The sequence below is a fragment of the Pelmatolapia mariae genome, linkage group LG6 (genome assembly GCF_036321145.2).
Source record: "Pelmatolapia mariae isolate MD_Pm_ZW linkage group LG6, Pm_UMD_F_2, whole genome shotgun sequence".
In the NCBI taxonomy this organism is placed as follows: Eukaryota; Metazoa; Chordata; class Actinopteri; order Cichliformes; family Cichlidae; genus Pelmatolapia; species Pelmatolapia mariae.
The window spans coordinates 19998477-20015897 of record NC_086232.1 but is presented as its reverse complement, the minus strand read 5'-3'; the positions used below and the strand labels follow the sequence as shown (position 1 = coordinate 20015897).

General features: G+C 40.8%; 2 protein-coding genes across 2 annotated transcripts; one reads left to right on the top strand and one right to left on the bottom strand.

Annotated features, from left to right (window-relative positions):
* The first annotated feature begins 200 nt into the window (after positions 1-200).
* foxe1 (forkhead box E1) lies at positions 201-1307 on the top strand. The gene has a single exon (XM_063475230.1). It carries the CDS (start codon positions 201-203, stop codon positions 1305-1307), a length of 1107 nt encoding a protein of 368 aa, XP_063331300.1.
* A 1492-nt stretch (positions 1308-2799) lies between these two features.
* spag5 (sperm associated antigen 5) lies at positions 2800-13869 on the bottom strand. Its single transcript, XM_063475229.1, has 22 exons — positions 13625-13869; positions 13316-13508; positions 12995-13111; positions 12711-12803; positions 12421-12555; positions 11540-11659; positions 11345-11437; positions 10003-10137; positions 9799-9892; positions 9543-9690; positions 9326-9376; positions 8967-9141; positions 8697-8830; positions 8130-8298; positions 6224-6356; positions 4397-4643; positions 4108-4240; positions 3875-3955; positions 3633-3782; positions 3260-3334; positions 3039-3119; positions 2800-2941 (listed from the first exon to the last, which is right to left on the bottom strand). The coding sequence occupies exons 1-22, from the start codon at positions 13858-13860 to the stop codon at positions 2870-2872; spliced, it is 2865 nt and encodes a 954-aa protein (XP_063331299.1). The 5' UTR covers positions 13861-13869; the 3' UTR covers positions 2800-2869.
* Between the last annotated feature and the right edge of the window lie 3552 nt (positions 13870-17421).

Genomic DNA, 17421 nt, shown 5'->3' with positions numbered 1-17421 from the left:
TGGACCCTGAGCATTTACAATCGAATGTGAACTTGGAGCAGGACTGCATATCGGACAGATCTCCTGTTTTGATTTGCACTGTCAGGGTACTGCCTACTAATTTGTTTTCTCTGACAGAGGGAACAACGTCAAAGCTGTGCCACTACTTCTGCCGTGCAGCTTTTCCAGTAAGTAATCTATCTCTTTCGTTTGAACTGTTCATGACAATGCCAGTGGTCAAAGTGGAGAAAGACTCTCCAGCAGATACCACCTTGCTTGCCTCCAATCCTCCACCGCAGACAGAGGAGCAGCCGCGGGGTCGGAGGAGGAAGAGACCTCTCCAGCGCGGGAAACCACCATACAGCTACATTGCCCTCATCTCCATGGCTATTGCCAACTCCCCTGACCGCAAACTAACACTGGGGGGTATCTACAAATTCATCACAGAGCGCTTCCCCTTCTACAGAGACAATTCGAAGAAATGGCAAAACTCCATCCGCCATAATCTGACTCTGAATGATTGTTTTATCAAGATCCCTCGAGAGCCAGGACGACCTGGGAAAGGCAACTACTGGGCACTGGACCCAAACGCTGAGGACATGTTTGAGAGTGGCAGCTTTCTGAGACGCAGGAAGAGGTTTAAGCGCTGCGACCTGAGCACATACACTTCATATGTGCATGAAACACCAGTTTTTTCCCCCGTTCAGATTACCAGACCAGCTGCGTACACCAACTCAGTCTATCCCAACATGACACTCAGTCCCACATATGGACAGCAGCTGCCCTCTGCCTACTATCCCTCTTCGTCGCCTCCGGGGTTTGGGCACAGTCAGACCCGCATGTTCAGCATCAACAACATCATAGGACACCCGACTCCAGCCAGCATGCTGGCAGGTCAAGGACCAGAGGTGATGCAGCAGCAAAGCCGGAGCTTCAGTCCTGACGGGCTTCCGAATGGATCCAGTCCCTGCAGCTTGGGAGCTCCGGGTTTCCAGAGTCAACCGTGCGGGGGATCTGTGCCACCCCGCTCCTCTACACATCCGGCGTTCACCTACTCTGGACAAAACAGCCATCCGCACCAACATGCACACCAGGGCTCGTACGGACAGGGTCACACCCAGGGCATGGGGTACGCAGCAGGAGGACGGATCCACGCCTCAGCTCACGGCCCTGCAGAAACAGTGGACCATTACGGCAGGGTCTCCCCAGTGCAGCTGGGGTCTTTCTCCCAGTATAACAGCGCTGCAGGTCCTATTGGAAACACTGGGGGATACCTCAGACACCCCACCTACCCGGGGAATATGGACCGTTTTGTTTCTGCTATCTAAGCTACTGAGAATGTAAAGCCCAGCATCTCACTACATTTTATTTTTTGTTAGTTTTTTTTTAAAACAGAGACTCAAGACGGCACCAAATGAGCCAGACATTTCTGTGCACAAAATCCGACTGCTTTATCTTTGTTCGTGACATTTATCAAGGACAAAACTGAGCAGACTGACCTCTCTTAACACCACTGTGATTTTCTGAATAATTGTAGAAACCATTTTCACTGCTGATAATAACTTACTTTAGATATCCATTAAGCTGTTTTGTTTTAATGTCTAGGCCTTTTTAACAGCAAGTATGTGACTGTAAAATACATATAATTTTGTGTGCTGTTAATTTTTTTTGTTAAAACTGGAATGTGCAAGTTGAATATTTTACACTTCTGTTGAGTTTAAATGAAATGTTTGTATAAATTATTGTGCTTCGTGGTCATAGGCTTTGCAGCAAAGTGGCTTGTGTGAAAAAAAATATAAGCTTGTATTTTGTTGCCAAGTAAAAGTGCATTTTTAGTTTGCTGTTCTTGGAAATAAACAATGATAAAGCACCTTTGTTCTATAAGAATAAAAGATTTTAAATTTGTGATGAGTGATTGCAGTTGAAGTAGTTGTGAAAGAAGAAATTTACACCATATGAGTCATATTTCTATCAGCTATAAGTGAATTCTAATTTTAAGTCTTATAAAGTAACGAGGGCCAAAAGGTCCAGACAAAATTAAAGCAGGAACACACACACACAAAAATAAGCCCAATCCTCTCTTTCTTTTGTGCTTCTAATGCTTTCTGGGTCAGCTCAGCCAGTTTGAAGTGCCGTCTGGAGCCACACCAGTAACCGTGACCGGTCTCAGCCGCCATGTATAGCCACATACAAATCCACTAATCAAGAAAATGAATAGACTTGCCACTCGATGCTTCATGCCTTTGCGTTAAGACCACATAATACCAGAAACCTCTTCCACACAAAGCCTGCAAATCGGACAAGATGAGACACGTGAGAAAACAATTAGAGCTAAGACAATTGATTTTTTTTTTTTAATTAAGAAAAAAGGAAATCTGTGGTGATGGATGCAACTTGCTTTTATCTCCATTTTAAAAAGTTTTCTTTTACCGCTTCATGCTGTGAAAACCCTTGGAATAAATAGATAAGTTTCTTTCATGGCCTTGTAAAAACAATAAAAAAATGGAATACCACTTTTTTTCAACTGTCACTTACTTTGTTGCACCTGGGATGATGGCACACACCTCCTTAGAAAGCAGAAGACGTGGCAGTAATGTGGCATTTACACCCACTCGCACTGTAATTTAATATGAATGAGACATAGGGCTCATAGGGTTCAGCATGTGTGTTCAGTGTCCATAAAAGATATGGTTAATATCAGCAAAGAAAAATCATTTTTAATAGCATCTTTTCATGAAATGTAAATAAATAATAATAATAATAATAATAATAATAACGATAGAGAACCTCAGAAGAGTCAAATAATTATTTTATTCTCAATAAAAATACAAACATTTAGAAGGCAGACAAACTAAAACATGAATAAACACACACGAGGGAAATAAACACATCAGCCAATGTATTCAACGAGCTGCTGGAGCTGTTCACAGTTCTTCACAACTGCCGGCAACGACAGCAAGGTCTGTGAGGCAAAAAGGAAAAAGCAGCACATTATGGCAAACATCCAAACAGACGCTGTGGTTTACAGAATATGTTCCACGGTATGAAACATTTCTCACCTCCCGAACTCTGTTGATCATGTTGTTTAATATCTGAAGCTCGTTCTCACTTTTCTGCTGGTTGCTCTGATAGATGATTTGCTGTAAGAGATTAACATCCTCGTGAACGCTCACATGGCTGGGAAGAAGACCATCTAATGTTCCTCTAAGTCAATAAATACAGTGTGAATGCTGATATGTAGTCAGGAACGCGATTCATGCCGGGTACGGTCAGGACTTACATGTCTCTTTGCCCTTTCAAGAATTTTTACTTTGGCCTGCTCGGCTTCCTGAAGACTGGCCTTCAGTCTCTCCACCTAGGGATCAAACGGAAGAAGTTTATGAGAAAAGAGGAGGAGGGGGGGTCCCTTTAAGCTGCAGCGTTTCCTCAACAACAGGCTGAAAAGTCAAGTTTATTTATAAGCACATTTAAAAACAGCAGCTGTTGACCAAAGTGCTGTACAACATAAGTAACATAATAAAACCATAAAACTGATCTAACAAGAAAACACGAGTTAAAAAAAAAATAAAATAAAAAAAAATCCTAACTCAGTCAATTTTAAAACTTGAAAACTATGGAAATACATAATAAATAATGATTCTGATAAATCATACCTCTTTCAATGACTTGATGTTCTCTTCCATGAAATGTTCCGGTTTAGTCGACTGGCCGCCAGCTTTCCTCAGTTCATCCCGAAGGAATTCAGACTCCACCTTCGACTGCTGGAGAGCGCGACGAAGCTCAGTAATTTCCCTTCTCAATTCCTGGAGAAAACGTTCATTTGAATTTAGACAATAACAACTACAAGAATACAAAGTAGCTTAGAAACACCGTCAGTATTATTTTGGTGCCTTACATTATTGTCAGTCTTCTGTTTATTTAGGATTTCCTGTGTGTCTTGCACTTCAACCATCAACTTAGCCAGCGTTTTCTCATCCTGAAAAAAAATAAATAAATGAAAACTTCAGCGTCAGCGTTTTTCTCTGCGTCAACAAATTTCCATCGGTCAGCCGTCCTCTGCACCCATCCTGATCTTTCTTATCACAGATGAAGAGAGGACAAAAGATGTCCAGCAAAAGTCATCCTTACCTGAGTTTTCTGCTGCAGAGCCTGATTTGCCTTCTCAACCAGCTGACTCAGACGGCTGAGTTGATGCTTGAGCTCAAAAACCTCAGCTTCATGTCTGTTCTTTGCAGCACGCTGCTCCACCTGCAGGCCACAGCTGGAATAACACATCAGATAACAGTTGGGGGATTTTAAAAAGAAAAAAGCAACAAGATAATTGGATTAAATTTGATGTTATGTGTACAAAACAACTTTTGAAAAAAATCACTTATTTCACACTTGGTTTTCTACACCACTAGAAAAAATTTTTTACATTTGGCCATGCAGCTCCTCCAGCTGAGCGTCTCTGTGCTGCTGCACCAGCTTCAGAGTGCCGACGAGCTCGGTGACGGTGCTGCCCAGGCTAGTAAGCAGCTCCGCCAGGTGGCTCTGCTCCTCTTCCTCTGGTTGAATCTCGACTTTGCTCATATTCTTTTTAGGAGTGATGGCTGCGATGCGGGTGAAGGCGCTCGTCTCGCTGAACAAAGTTTCACACTGTGGCTCGAGAGTGTCTGAAGGGACTGAAGAGAAAGTAAAACTTAGTTGTTGTTTTTTATTATCATCATCATCATCATTATTATAATATTTTAGACTTGTATTATCTGTACATTTTTTTAATTACAGTCCCTGATGGCTATGCAGATATATTCCCACCTGAAAATGATTCCTATAAGCAAAACTTTGCCCACTACCTCCTTTATCCAAGGGAAAAACAGGATGAATTGAAGTGCATGTGTAGCTCATATAGACAAGCTGGTAAGAAAAGAAGCATTGAAGAAAGAATTTTTATATTATGCAAACATACTATTGATGCCTCCTTGAAGAAAAAAAAAAAAAAAAAAAAAGACCCAGTTCTTTTGTTTTTTGGTAATGGACCACTAAGCCTTCAAACAATGAAATTAATACCTCCTTTTCATAAAGGAGACACATACGACATGCTGAACACGTATTCAAATCATGTTTGAGACATTCAAATCACACTGCTCTCTGAGGGAATCTTAGCGTGACTATTTAAAGAGACTTGCTTGCAGCTGCTTAACAACATAATTACGCTGGACCACATTACAAGTGAACTAAAAACTTTTTTGAATTTGGAATTTGAATAGTTTGATCTTCATCAAACTACAGACAGCGTAATCTGTATAAACAAACAGCCGTACTTTCCATGTGAAAACACACAGTGATTATTCGCAGGCCTGAAAAAGAAAGTGAACCTCCGTGCTAACAACTTCCACAGAAGTCAAGTGTTTGTGGATTGTGGTTTGCAGGAGGTGTGCCTCAGTAACACGACTATGTAAAGTCTGGTTACTGAGAAAGCCTGTTCTTCTTAATGAGGAGTCACAGCACCGCAGATGAAGCGTTACAAGCTAGAAAAGGTGCTCGTCACTCCACAAGAGGATGCAAAGATCCCCATGGCAACTTGTAAGGCTAAAGAAAATCCCAAAAGTAGGAGCAGATGCATGAAATCTCATGTGTTCACTTTAAGGAAGATACAGCAAAGGAATGTGCTGTTATCCAAAAAGATGTTATGTGGACAAATGAAATGACAAGACTGTCTGGAGGAAACATGCCATCACACACCACCAGGAGGGATCAGCCCGGATGCTACACCGGGGTCTGACAGTTCAGGTATTGGCTCAGAGTCCTGACCTTAACCCAGCTGAGATGCGGTAACCTGAAGAGGGGTGCACAGTCAAAACCTCTCACAAATACTGATCAACTGAAAGAGTGGAAGCTTCATTAGCAGTTACAATAACATCTGATGGAGCTTGTTGCTACTAAAATGAGATTCTATAAGTGACTAAATTCAACCAGCTCAGCCATGTTTTCCAGCTTCAACTCTGTGTTGTTACCCAGTGAGCAATACATTTAAAAAAAAAAAAAAGGAAGAAAGAGAAAGAGAAAGAGAGAGAGAGAGAAACAAAAAGTCAGAACAATCAGAACAAGTGTAATCAGAATCACAGTACCTCCTGTTGTGTTTAGGATGAAAAACCAAATGCTGACACGTTATATTTTTTTAAATAATCAATTTAAAAAAGAAAAAGAAAAACTAGCATGTTTCTTATGAGTGAACTGACACACATGGGGTGAACAACAGTACCTGTTTCAGCAGGAGTGTCTGTTTTGACCTCTTCCTCTCTCTCATCAGTTGATGCCACCATGATGCTGTTGACAAAGGAGGCACAACGCTCCACGCTGTGGACTGACTGAGACTCTTCACACATCTGTGGTTTCTGAAAAGTAAGACATTTAAATCCAAGTGGGAAAAGACATGCAGTACTGCATCTATAGCATAATTTCAATAGTAAATGATGTTACAAGATGATTTATAAATGCTGTAAACGGTTGCTTCTGATGTCCAAATTACAACTGCAAATGTCAAGAGCTCTTGGCCACAACAACGCATTCTTTTAATTTCAAAGAAATTAAGCTTTGCATACTCTATGCATTTGCATTACTTGTTGCAGATCATCTGCACATACAGTGGAGACCATATCAGGGCCCAATTAAACTAACACCTGTGAAATCTAGCTTCCAGCTGCATCATTTCACCATTACCAAAACTAGTAAGTTTATTTATTAAGCCTTTTCGTAGACAGGCAGTCACAAAGTACTGTGCACGAAGGTTAAAATAAACAGAACATTAAGTAATAAAATAGACAATATAAACAATACAAAAGGGTTAACTTTTAATAGGCTGTACAAAGCAAACAGAAAGGGGAAAGAAGCCAGTAACAAGTACTGATATTCAACAAGCTCTACCCACAGACCTACAAATGCAGATGAATGCATGACTGATGTGAAATCGAGTTCAAGCACACGAAACAGTGTGTGGAACAAAGTTCTGCTGGGTTCTGATTAGGGGCGGGTTTAATAAAAATAAAAATTAGAAAACAAAAAAAAAGATTTGACAATTTAAATCATGTCAGAATCTCAGCTAAAAGCTCACAAAACCATTTCAACAACCACCAAACAGCTAAAACAGCAAAAGATTAAAGAGCAAGAAAAACAGGCTCCGCAAAAGGATATAAAAGCTAAAAGCCGGCATCTCACAGATTCTGAAACTCTGACCAAAATTCACTGAACCAGCACCAAAAGAAGATCAAAACTACACTTCATGTACAACTCCTTATTTTTACCGTTTTGCTTCCACCACGATAAAACTGCACTCTGTGCACAGCTCTCTCTCTCTCTCAGTTGCTCGAGACCAGTTTCCCATCAAAAGTGTTTATTTTCTACTTTATTCCCTTGCATATTACACACCGGTCTCCTGTTGTGTACAGTGTTGTCTGCCTCTTTTTTGTTGTTTGTTTTTCCCCCAAAAAAATAACCGACAAGAAAACCTCATTTCTGCTGTTCAATACTGAAGAAATTGCAACTTTTACAAATTATGCCAAATTTCAAACGCTTAACTATGCCTCTAATAAAGCGTCTGTAACTTTGCTCTGCATCACATCAGCAGCATCAGGTAATGTTGATTCGTGGGTTTTTTTTTTTCAGTTTTTGATCTACTGCAGAATATTTTAAAGGGGTTATCTGCTATAACAGACCGGGCCAGGAAAAACTCCTTCATATTTTCTGTTTTATCCTCAGTAACTTTGACACGATGGCATCTGCTGTGGTGCTTACACCTCTGATTAAGTCTCACAAGTGTCAGCTTTATTTTTATACCTAGAAAGTTTACACTAAGTTTATAATTCCAGAGAAATAGCCAATTCGCTTTGGGCAAGTCATTTTTAAGCAAGAACCTCAGAAAAGCCCCTGGGGCTTAACAGGTTAAATAAAAAGTGCAATATTGTAACTGCTTTACCATCTGTTCTTAACTTCCAAAATATTGAATTTAGAGGGTTCTTTCGACAGTACATACCCAAGATAAATGATCTTGGATTATAATATATCTGACCAAGTCAAAATCTAACTGAATCGAATCAAACCTTGTGAATCAGAATTGAATCGGTTGTAGGAATCAGTGACAACACCCGGGCCTAGTTCTGATATTGTTTTACCTTTTCATCAAGTTCATCATGGAGCTTGTTGGTCAGTCCCCTCAGTGTGTGATGCAGCAAAGTGATTTCCGTGACCGCCTGAGCCATCTTCTCTTCAAGCTCCAGGTTTGCTGACCTGGCTCTGGACCTTGTGGCTTTAAGTTCTTCCTGCAGATTCCCGTTCTCAAGCCTCCATCACACAAACACACAGAGGTAAGTTATCATTCAGTGTGCCGACAAAATGTTAAACATCACGAGAACAATTTGTAATAACATTTATTATTACAAACATAAGGCCATAGGGCAAAAGACTCCAATCCAGAAAATATGTATGTGAGTATTAATCTTTGAACACTTTACAGTTTTTCCTGTTGATATAGACCTGCCCCCACAGCCATTCATACTACACCAGCATAGTTAAGAACTAGACAAGTGGGCTGTATGTAGCCCTCGATGTAAAATGAGTTTGACATCCCTGATCTAAGAAACTGAGCACAGACAGATAATGATAAATTTAATCCGATAGTTTTTCAAGGCTCAGTTTGGGCTTTTCAAACACATCACCCTCAATGGCTTATTTATACTTACTTAAGTTGACAAACTTCTTTCTTCATGTCCTCACACTGGATGTTCCTCTCCCGAAGGCTCTGCAGGTTTTCCCTCAGCATACGCTCACTTTCTGCCATCTGCTCCCTCGCCAACTCGTTCTCCATCTGTAGGAACTGATGCACACAGACAGCAGGAAGATTAAACCTAACATCCTCCCCTCAAGGAGAAGTCGCATATTATTCCTGTAATAACCAAACGCCTCATGCTTCTCTGGTGTTAAATGAGACAGATACCCTCTCTAATGCTCACCTCATTCATTTCCCGCACACCGCTGAGCTGTGTACAGACATCCTGGAGCTGCTGGATCTGCAGACTCTGAGACTGTGAGAGGGACTGCAGCTGACCGAGCTGCTCCTCACTCTGAGCCAGAGCCCGACTCAACTCGCACACCCGCTGCTCCGACTGACGCAGTGATGCCTCCAAGCTGGACAAGGACACAAAAAAAAAAAACAAAAACAAAAACCACACAGCAGTATTCGGATATATACTGCAACATTTATGTAAAATTATAGTAAAAATGTAACCACTGGTTACATTTTTCTTCTTTCCAAGTCTTCTTTTTTCATTTGTTTTGTTTTTTTTATCCTTTACTATTAACCAACACTTACTCATCTGCCCGATCCTTAGCCTCTTGTTTGTCTTTCCACGACTCCTGCAACCTTGAATAAAAACAAAATAAGGCATATTTTAAAGCACATGCTGCAATTCAGGGCTTTTTTTTGCCTTTCAAAGTTTACCCTGTTAACAAGTAACCACCAACCCAGTGTTCACTTCCATTTTTAAATTTCTAAGCTTGATTTCTGTCATCGATAAGGAGCATCATACTTTGTAGTCTCAGCAGCCAGGGCCTGCTCCAAGAAAGTGTAGGATGCCAGCGTGGAGGAAACTGTAGCAGACAGCTCCGTCACCTTCCTCTCTAGCTGACCCGTCTCTTCTTCTTTTTCAGTCAACTTCTCTCGCAGTACACCCATCTCTGGATTTATTTATTTTTTAAAAAAAGTTTAAGTCCATAGGTTGTCAAGAAAGAAAGCATTTTGAAAAAGAGGGAGCGAAATAGCCAGAGAGTTATTTCAGTTTTTACCTGATGTCAGAATTGTCACCTGCAGATTTAAATCTCCAATCTGCTCCCTGGCAGCTTGGAAATTCAAATGAGTTTCATTCAGTTCTTCTTCAATCTGTTGAGGTTTTTTTTTTTTTTTTTTTTTAAACATATGAATAATTTTAATCAGACATGTTGACTACAGGTACAAGGCTGTAAATATCCTGAATACAACAGATGCCTTACCTGCTCTCGCTCTTCAACAGCTTGGTCTCTTGCAGAAATGTGCTCATCTCTCTCTCTCAAAGCAGCAGCAGCTTTCTCGTTCAGCTTCAGGAGCATGGGAGCAGTTTTTTGCAGAAGGCTCCTGACCATGAAGAGCTATAAACAGAAGGCATTAACATCAACGTATTATCACATTTTAACAGAGCAGTAAATGCTCTAATAGTAAAGGCTGTATTAAAGCACCTAAAGATTCAACTAAACAACATTAGAACACATTAAATGGGCCGCAGACATAAATGTGAACGAACTTCAGATCTGAAACTGGCTTGCTGTCCATCAGCTGATTAGTGTAGTTCACACTGGATGAAGTGGAAGAAAACACCGAATTTAAAAATAATAATAATAAAAAATCTCACCACTAGATGGCAGTAGATTACAGCCAACTCAATTCTGTTTTCTTACACCACCTAATTCAAGTGCATAATCGTAGCTACAGTGGCCACTATAGGATATACATGTTTAAAAAATAAATCTGAAATAAACACAAAAAGATAAAATATCGAGCAGAACTCCAGTGATTTCTGTGTCACCTTCATAATCTCCCTTTCTGCAATTCCTTCAATCTACTGTGCCAAGTTCTACTCTTGTTTTATCCAGATGCCAGTCACATCGTCTCTTTCGTTCACACTTTCACTCCTTTGGTGAAGGAAACCACTTCTCAGATGATAAAACATAGGTGTGATCTTTTATATCTTGAGTCTGAAGGTGCAGACAGAAAATGCAATTTGCCTCCATGGCACACGACACGAACGGCAAACAAACAGATATGGAGCTCGTCTGAGTCTTTGGCGTGCTATGTATGCAGCCGGTCTGTAGCCATATACATAAAACATGATTAGCTGATGTCCATCTCAGCCACTGTATTGAACATGGCCAGGCAACACAGGGGCTTCCACAAACCAGCACATGCTCCTATGCATTTTATTTCCAGTTTTATGAGAGCATTTCAATTTGTTGGAAGACATAATTATACACTTCAATGTATACTTATGAGTACTGAGAATAACCTCAACAAAAAAAATGACTGACTGTACCTTTAAACAGCACTGTTATGTACAGGATGCTCATGTGGTGGATTTTACACCAAAACCTCATGTTTTTAGAAACCCACAAATTACAACAGCAGTGAACACCATTCAAACGGAGCCACTGTGCTGCTATGAATGTCACACAGATTAAACTAAAAATGAAAACATAAGAATTGGAACTAAAACATTGGTTTTGTTTCTTTGCCATCATATAGAAACTGCTGTGATACATGTTCATTGACTGTCATAGTTCAAGGTTTTTAGTATGAGCGTACCTCTTTCATCAAAGAGGACTGTTCATCCATGGTTTCACTCAAAAGATCTGAAGCAGAGTCCAGGGTTGCATTATAAGCCTTGTTTAACCCAACCTGCATTAGTAAAGACAAAAAAGAAACAAAGAAATTACACTCACATATTACTTTAAATACAATTATTATTGAGCTGTTTATTTTTTGGCTTGTTTTCTGTACCAGTTCTGGATAGCTCTGGTTTAGGGCGGCCAGCAGCTCTTGCTGAGACCCCACACTCTTCTCCAGAAGTGAAATTTCTGTGGCGCAGTGTGTCCTCAGCTGTTCCATCGCACTGAAAGCCTGACAACACACAACCACACACACACACATTTAATACCCCTGGAACAAATAATCCTCTTAAACACACAGCAGCATAACTTCTGCAGATATTTTTATATGTTCCAGAAAAACTGTTGGTCAGCTAAAGCAGAGGTGTTTACACAGTGAGCCATGTTTAACAGACAGAGAGGTTTTTTGTGTCACAAAGGTGGCTCTCTTTTTAACCTTGCTAGATCACCACAGTAACTTATGCTAAACACATAACCTGGAAACGCAACCTTTGAACTGATTCTAGTATGCTTTAAGTGCTACTTTTTGCTTAAATTGAAATAAACAGCAGCACTGAACAGTAACATAAACACAATTTAACAAATTTACCACATTAATGATTCTCTGCAGCATTACTCTGTTATCTTATTTTTCACACTAATGTCCATTTTACTGATATATTTTTCAATAACATTTATAGATCTCCATTACCCAATGCTCTGAGCACAACCTGCTCCAATCAGACATTCTCAATAGACTCATGCAGAAGAAGATGGCAGATAAATGCTCCCTTTAATGTGATTGTGAACAGAGCCTGAAGCAGGAAGCCTGGATTAATAAAGAAAGCTGAGAACCAGCTTCATCTCTCACTGGGGTTTTAGGTTTTGTCAAGCCAGCTAACGCAAAGAATGGCTGGCTGTATTGAACATGCTTCATAGTACACCCTTCTTCTCAGGAGGTTACAGTTCCTCTGCATTTAGACTAAACAACTAAAACACCCCAAAAGGACTTACTGCCTCCTTTGCCATGAAGGCTTCTTCCATTTGAGTCCTCATGTCATTTCTCTGATGAAGAGCTTCTTTGACCTTCTGCATCATTCTGCTCTGTATGTCCTTTGATTTCTCAAGTAGAGACTTCATGTGCCCATACTAAAAACAACATGAGAAAAATATACCTCAACTCAGTTGTAGCACATAATCATGTTACAGTAACAACTTAAGCCATAAATAGCTGATGAATAATTACAAAAACAGCATACTGTTTAACTTGTATGAGACAGAATGAGGTAACATGTTGTGCGTACATGTGAAATGAGGCTTTGATGGTCCTCTCTGACTATGTCACCAATTTCATTCATGTTAGAGAGAGCAGCGTCTGTGTCACTTCTGACAGAAGTCTGTTGGGACAAATACACACACTTTACTCTTAGTAAAGAAAATATTGACTGTCTCAATACACACACACAAAAAAAAAAAATTCATCCACAAAACCCTTAAAAAAAAATAATAAAAAAAAAGCCAGTGAGACGTGTTTGAGCATTTTATCCCAGTTTAAACATCATGAGCTGTGTGGTTGTTTGTGACTTACCATGGTGACCTTCATGTCTTGCAGACTCTGGATAAGGTTTTGTAGAGAACTCCCATCAAGCTCCAACTCCCCAATCCGACTCAAAGCTTCCACATACAGGTCTCTATACATTGTGGTCTAGATATAAAATATAAACAACTGACTACTTAAGCAGTAATTCTTTGTTATATGATGAGATCAGAGTTGAAAGCTTCTGTTTGAGGAATATTTTAAGCTGTGACATATGCGAAACTACTCTAATAGAGTCCAAAAATCTAAATATAGAGAAGAAAATGAGCATAACAGGTCCCCTTTAAACAAAATGCAGATGTCAACAGTTACCTGACTGAGTTCGGTGTGGTCTGTCTGCACGAGTTTCTCCCGGAGGTCTGAAGGAGCAGGGCCTGCAAGCGGACATCCCTGTGCCCTCGCTGCAGTCAGCTGTTGCACCAGGGCCTCAACCATCGTCATGCTAGACATTAACCTCTGTTCCAGCTCCTGTCTTGAGAGGGACTCCAGGCTGCCTGGAGGTAAACTGGAAAACCAATGAAAGAATACTGAGAGGCAAACAAAGAAAATACTAAAAGCAGATTTAGCTTTATCTATACTCACAACTATTGAATAAATGACCAATTTACAATGGGCACTTACTTCCAGAGGAGCGGGTCAGTCGTAGTGCAGGAATCAGCCACAGAGAATTCTCTCTTCCTCTCAAACAGGCCAGAAGTATTGAGGCTGTGGTCAACCAGTTTCACAGGACTACTGCCCACACAGACACTGTGAGACTTTACAGGAGTAGCTTTGGCTGGAGGGGCAGGAGGTGGAGCAGGAGCAGAGACAGCAGCAGGGCCCATCTTTCCAGACGCCATCATGAGGAACTCTGCCATTTGTCGAAGCTGCTGCTGAAACGGACCATCGGAAATCAGTGGGAAATTCAGCAGCGGTTTCTCAGCTTCAGTCTGAGGCTCTGCACAGACTTTCTGTCCCAAATCCTTAACTGGCTCCCTGAGTGGGCTCAGACCAGGATTCTGACCCAAGGCTGTGGAGTTTAACAGAGGACGAGGCATTGGGCTTTCCAGTTGCTCCGCCCACAACCCAGCATGGTCAGCATTAAGAGGAGCAAAGAATGTTTTCTCACCCTCAATAGCAGAGTCATCAGCTGCAAACTTGCCTTGAGCAGGATCCCCACAAGTCTTTAAAAAAGACAGAGAAGCTCTTCTAATGGGACTAAACATTCCCAACTGCAAAGCTGAGGCAACCGAGGGACACTCCGACAGCGCTTTCAGTACATCAGTAAGGTTCTCTGCAAGAGATTTTTCTGCAGAGTTACAAAGAGCAGGTGCATTTCCAGATGAACCAATGGCACTGTCTTTTTCCTCACTGGATTCAGCGGGTCCTCTGGTGGAGTTCACTTCAGAGACATGCTCCTCTTGGTCTTGCTGTTGCATTTCCACAGCTGAAAGACTCTCTGCTGAACCTGCAAGTTGACTACAGTCAGAAATCTGAGTATTCTGAACCACGAGACGCAATGCACTGTCAGCAGGATTTACGGTACAGTTAAGCATTTCTTGCCCTTTGCATTTTACAGTTTCAGTATCCAAAGCTTTTAAAGATCCATTAGCCACCAGAGATCTGCTAACAGCTGATGGGTCAGTAGCTACCACAGCTTCACCATTGTTCTGTTGGCTGTTAGCATCTTCAAAGGCATCTTGACAATAATCACGTGTGATGGAAGTGAACAGATAGTTTTCACTGAGGGGACAGATTACAATCTGGTCCTCATGCAGAAGGGATGTCTTCTTCTTGGGAAATTGGGCCTCATCTAATTTTTCATCTTCAGCTGGAATACAACAATCAGCTGTGACACCACCTTGGCTCCCAGCCTGGCTATCAGATACCACTGGGGTACCACTGTAGTGTCTGGCCATTACATCCTCAGTGCTGTCTACCAATGCTTCCTGTGTAGTCAAAAGGCTGTCACATGGAGGTGCTGAATGAGTCTGAACATTACAGTATGGATGATCAAAGTGACCAATTGTATTATTATTTTGTAAATCACAGTCACCAGCTATTTCAGTTGAATCTATGGCATAGCCATGTGTCTCACTGCTGGTATGGTTGGCTGGTAGAACAACAGACTCTTCTCTTGGAGTTTCAATCTCTCCTCCGGTGCAGTTCAGTGATTTAAAGGTCAGTCCATTAGCAGGTTTTTCTGAACCACGTGTTGTCTCAGATAAAGCCTTAATGACAGGATCAACACCACCATCATGGCTATAGTATGGATGATCAGCATGTTCCTCTTGACACTGCTGGTCAAAGTCACCGAAGCAGTTAGTGAAATTTATACTGTCATACTCTAGAGGAGCACCAAGCTCTTCCTTGGGCAGAGGAATCGTTTCATTGTGTAATCTGGTGGCATCTGAAAGTTCCACCTCACCTCCATCACAAAGGAAGGATTTCCAAGTGAGATCTGCCTTTCCACTGCAGTCACTCTGAAAAGCGGATTCTTCTGTGGCATGTTTGTTATCCAGATCACAAGAAGCCAGTGTAGTGCTGTCAGTTTCACAGGGAAGTGCTGCGCTGATGTTAACAGAGTAAGCGTCGCTCTTCTCGAGAATATGATAGGGATGTTCGATGTGATCAGAGCATGACTCCATTATCACACTGTCAGTGATGACGCCATCTTCAGATTCAGTGTTAGATGTACCCTGGTCTGTAGGTAAAATAATACTCTCCTCTGCATGCAGTAAAGAGCCTAATATCTCAACTTCACCACCAGCACAAGTGAAGGATTTAAACGTTATATCTGAAAGTCCACAAGCAATCTGAGTAGTTGTTGTATCAGTTTTTGGAAGATTGGTTTGTATCATTTTGGTGGATGGAGAAGAGTACAACTGGGGTTCTTGTTCACTCATTGGAAGATCACCCTATTAATGAAAATAAGTAGTGGTTAAAAAACAGCACCAAAAAAAGAGAAAAAATATATATATTTGTAAGTATTAGTGTATACCCACCATTCTCATTTTGCCAGCATCACTACTGATCTGTGATTTTGATCTGAACCTCGATGAGGGAGTCGACAAGTGCAGAATCTCATTGTCCAGACTTCTCAGAGCGGTACGCTCGCTGGATCGGCTGGAGAGCTACCATCAACAAAGGTTGAATTATTCACTATTAATTAATATGCTCAGAGATAACGCTGTACAGTATGCACAACTCAGTACAAAAGTCTTACCAAGCCTTCCCCTGTGGAACTTGAACTCCTGGAAGCCATTATTCTGAAGTTCTCAGAAAACTATGTTTACAGCTGGAAGACAAAAATCAGGAAGACAAAAGATTTCATATTTTACCAGTTTGATTTGAATGCGGATTAATCTATTTGGCTGTAAAACCAACAGCTCCGCTTTAAAATAGTTGGCTTTCCATACGAGTGCTAAAACAGGGTCTTGCTCCTCATACTAGAGAATAATGTGATTTCAAGGCAAGTTACGAAAGACAAACCCCAGTTTTCCTTGACTGCAAAAACTTTCCGGAATTTAATCACGATCACGAGACTTCAACAGTTTGTATAAGACAAGTCTGTAAAGTTCAAATTAGCCCCATCATAACCCCTTGTGTGGATGTTGTCTTCTTGTTATGAAGGTTTCTTCCGGGGCAGAAACAAAAGGAAAGGCGATTACAGCAAACAACCATGTTGCAGAGTTTAACTGTTGTTTTACGATAGAAAATGTGAGAATGTTATTTAAAATCCTGCACAGAGATCTGCTTGTCATGTCAAACTAGCTAAGAAGCTCACTTACTGACATGGCGTTACGTATTGCCCTAGTTGACAAGAATAGGTCGTTTAAAGCATTAATTTAATAACTTCGAAAATCAATGCGAGAATTCACAGAATTCTAAAATTCACAGAAAGTGTTGCTAAGAGTGAATATTGCAAGGGCGTAAACTACAGTTTAAGAGAGCGGTACCAGTCGATAGCTAACCGTAAATTGCACTCACTCTAGTTAGATTTCTAACAGAAGCAGTTAATTAATAGCTTAGCTGTCCGAGGCAAACGCCCTTAAATCATGTAAAAGTATTTTACCTTTTGAATTTTACCAGCTAATTTCAACCAGCGTTTTAACAGAGACGAGGATAGGGTAAACAAATCTTGTATTGAACTACCATCCACCGCGTTTGATTCAAAAACACGAATAGCAGCACTGTTATTGGTCCATTTCTCTTCTTCGTTGGTTGAGAGAAGCACTAGATGGTTGACATCTGTACCTTTACTCACTGCTGCCTCCTTCGGGAAAATAATGTAATTGCTCCAGCATGTTCCTGTTGCTGACAGAAAATTGACACTTTTATGTTGGCTCTTAAGTATCTTTGTTTTTTGTATTGTTTTGTTTTATGTCAGCGTTTTATTAAAACTTCGTGTCTGCATAAAAAATAATGTCTGACTCTTC

Coding starts and splice junctions, on each gene's coding strand:
- foxe1 (XM_063475230.1), top strand. CDS start 201: ATGACAATGCCAGTGGTCAAAGTGGAGAAAGACTCTCCAGCAGATACC.
- spag5 (XM_063475229.1), bottom strand. CDS start 13,860: ATGGCAGAGTTCCTCATGATGGCGTCTGGAAAGATGGGCCCTGCTGCT. Junction 10,138..11,344: donor AGTCCTCTTTGATGAAAGAG/GTACGCTCATAC, acceptor TTCTGTTTATAG/CTCTTCATGGTCAGGAGCCT. Junction 4,241..4,396: donor GAGGAGCTGCATGGCCAAAT/GTAAAAAATTTT, acceptor GTGTTATTCCAG/CTGTGGCCTGCAGGTGGAGC.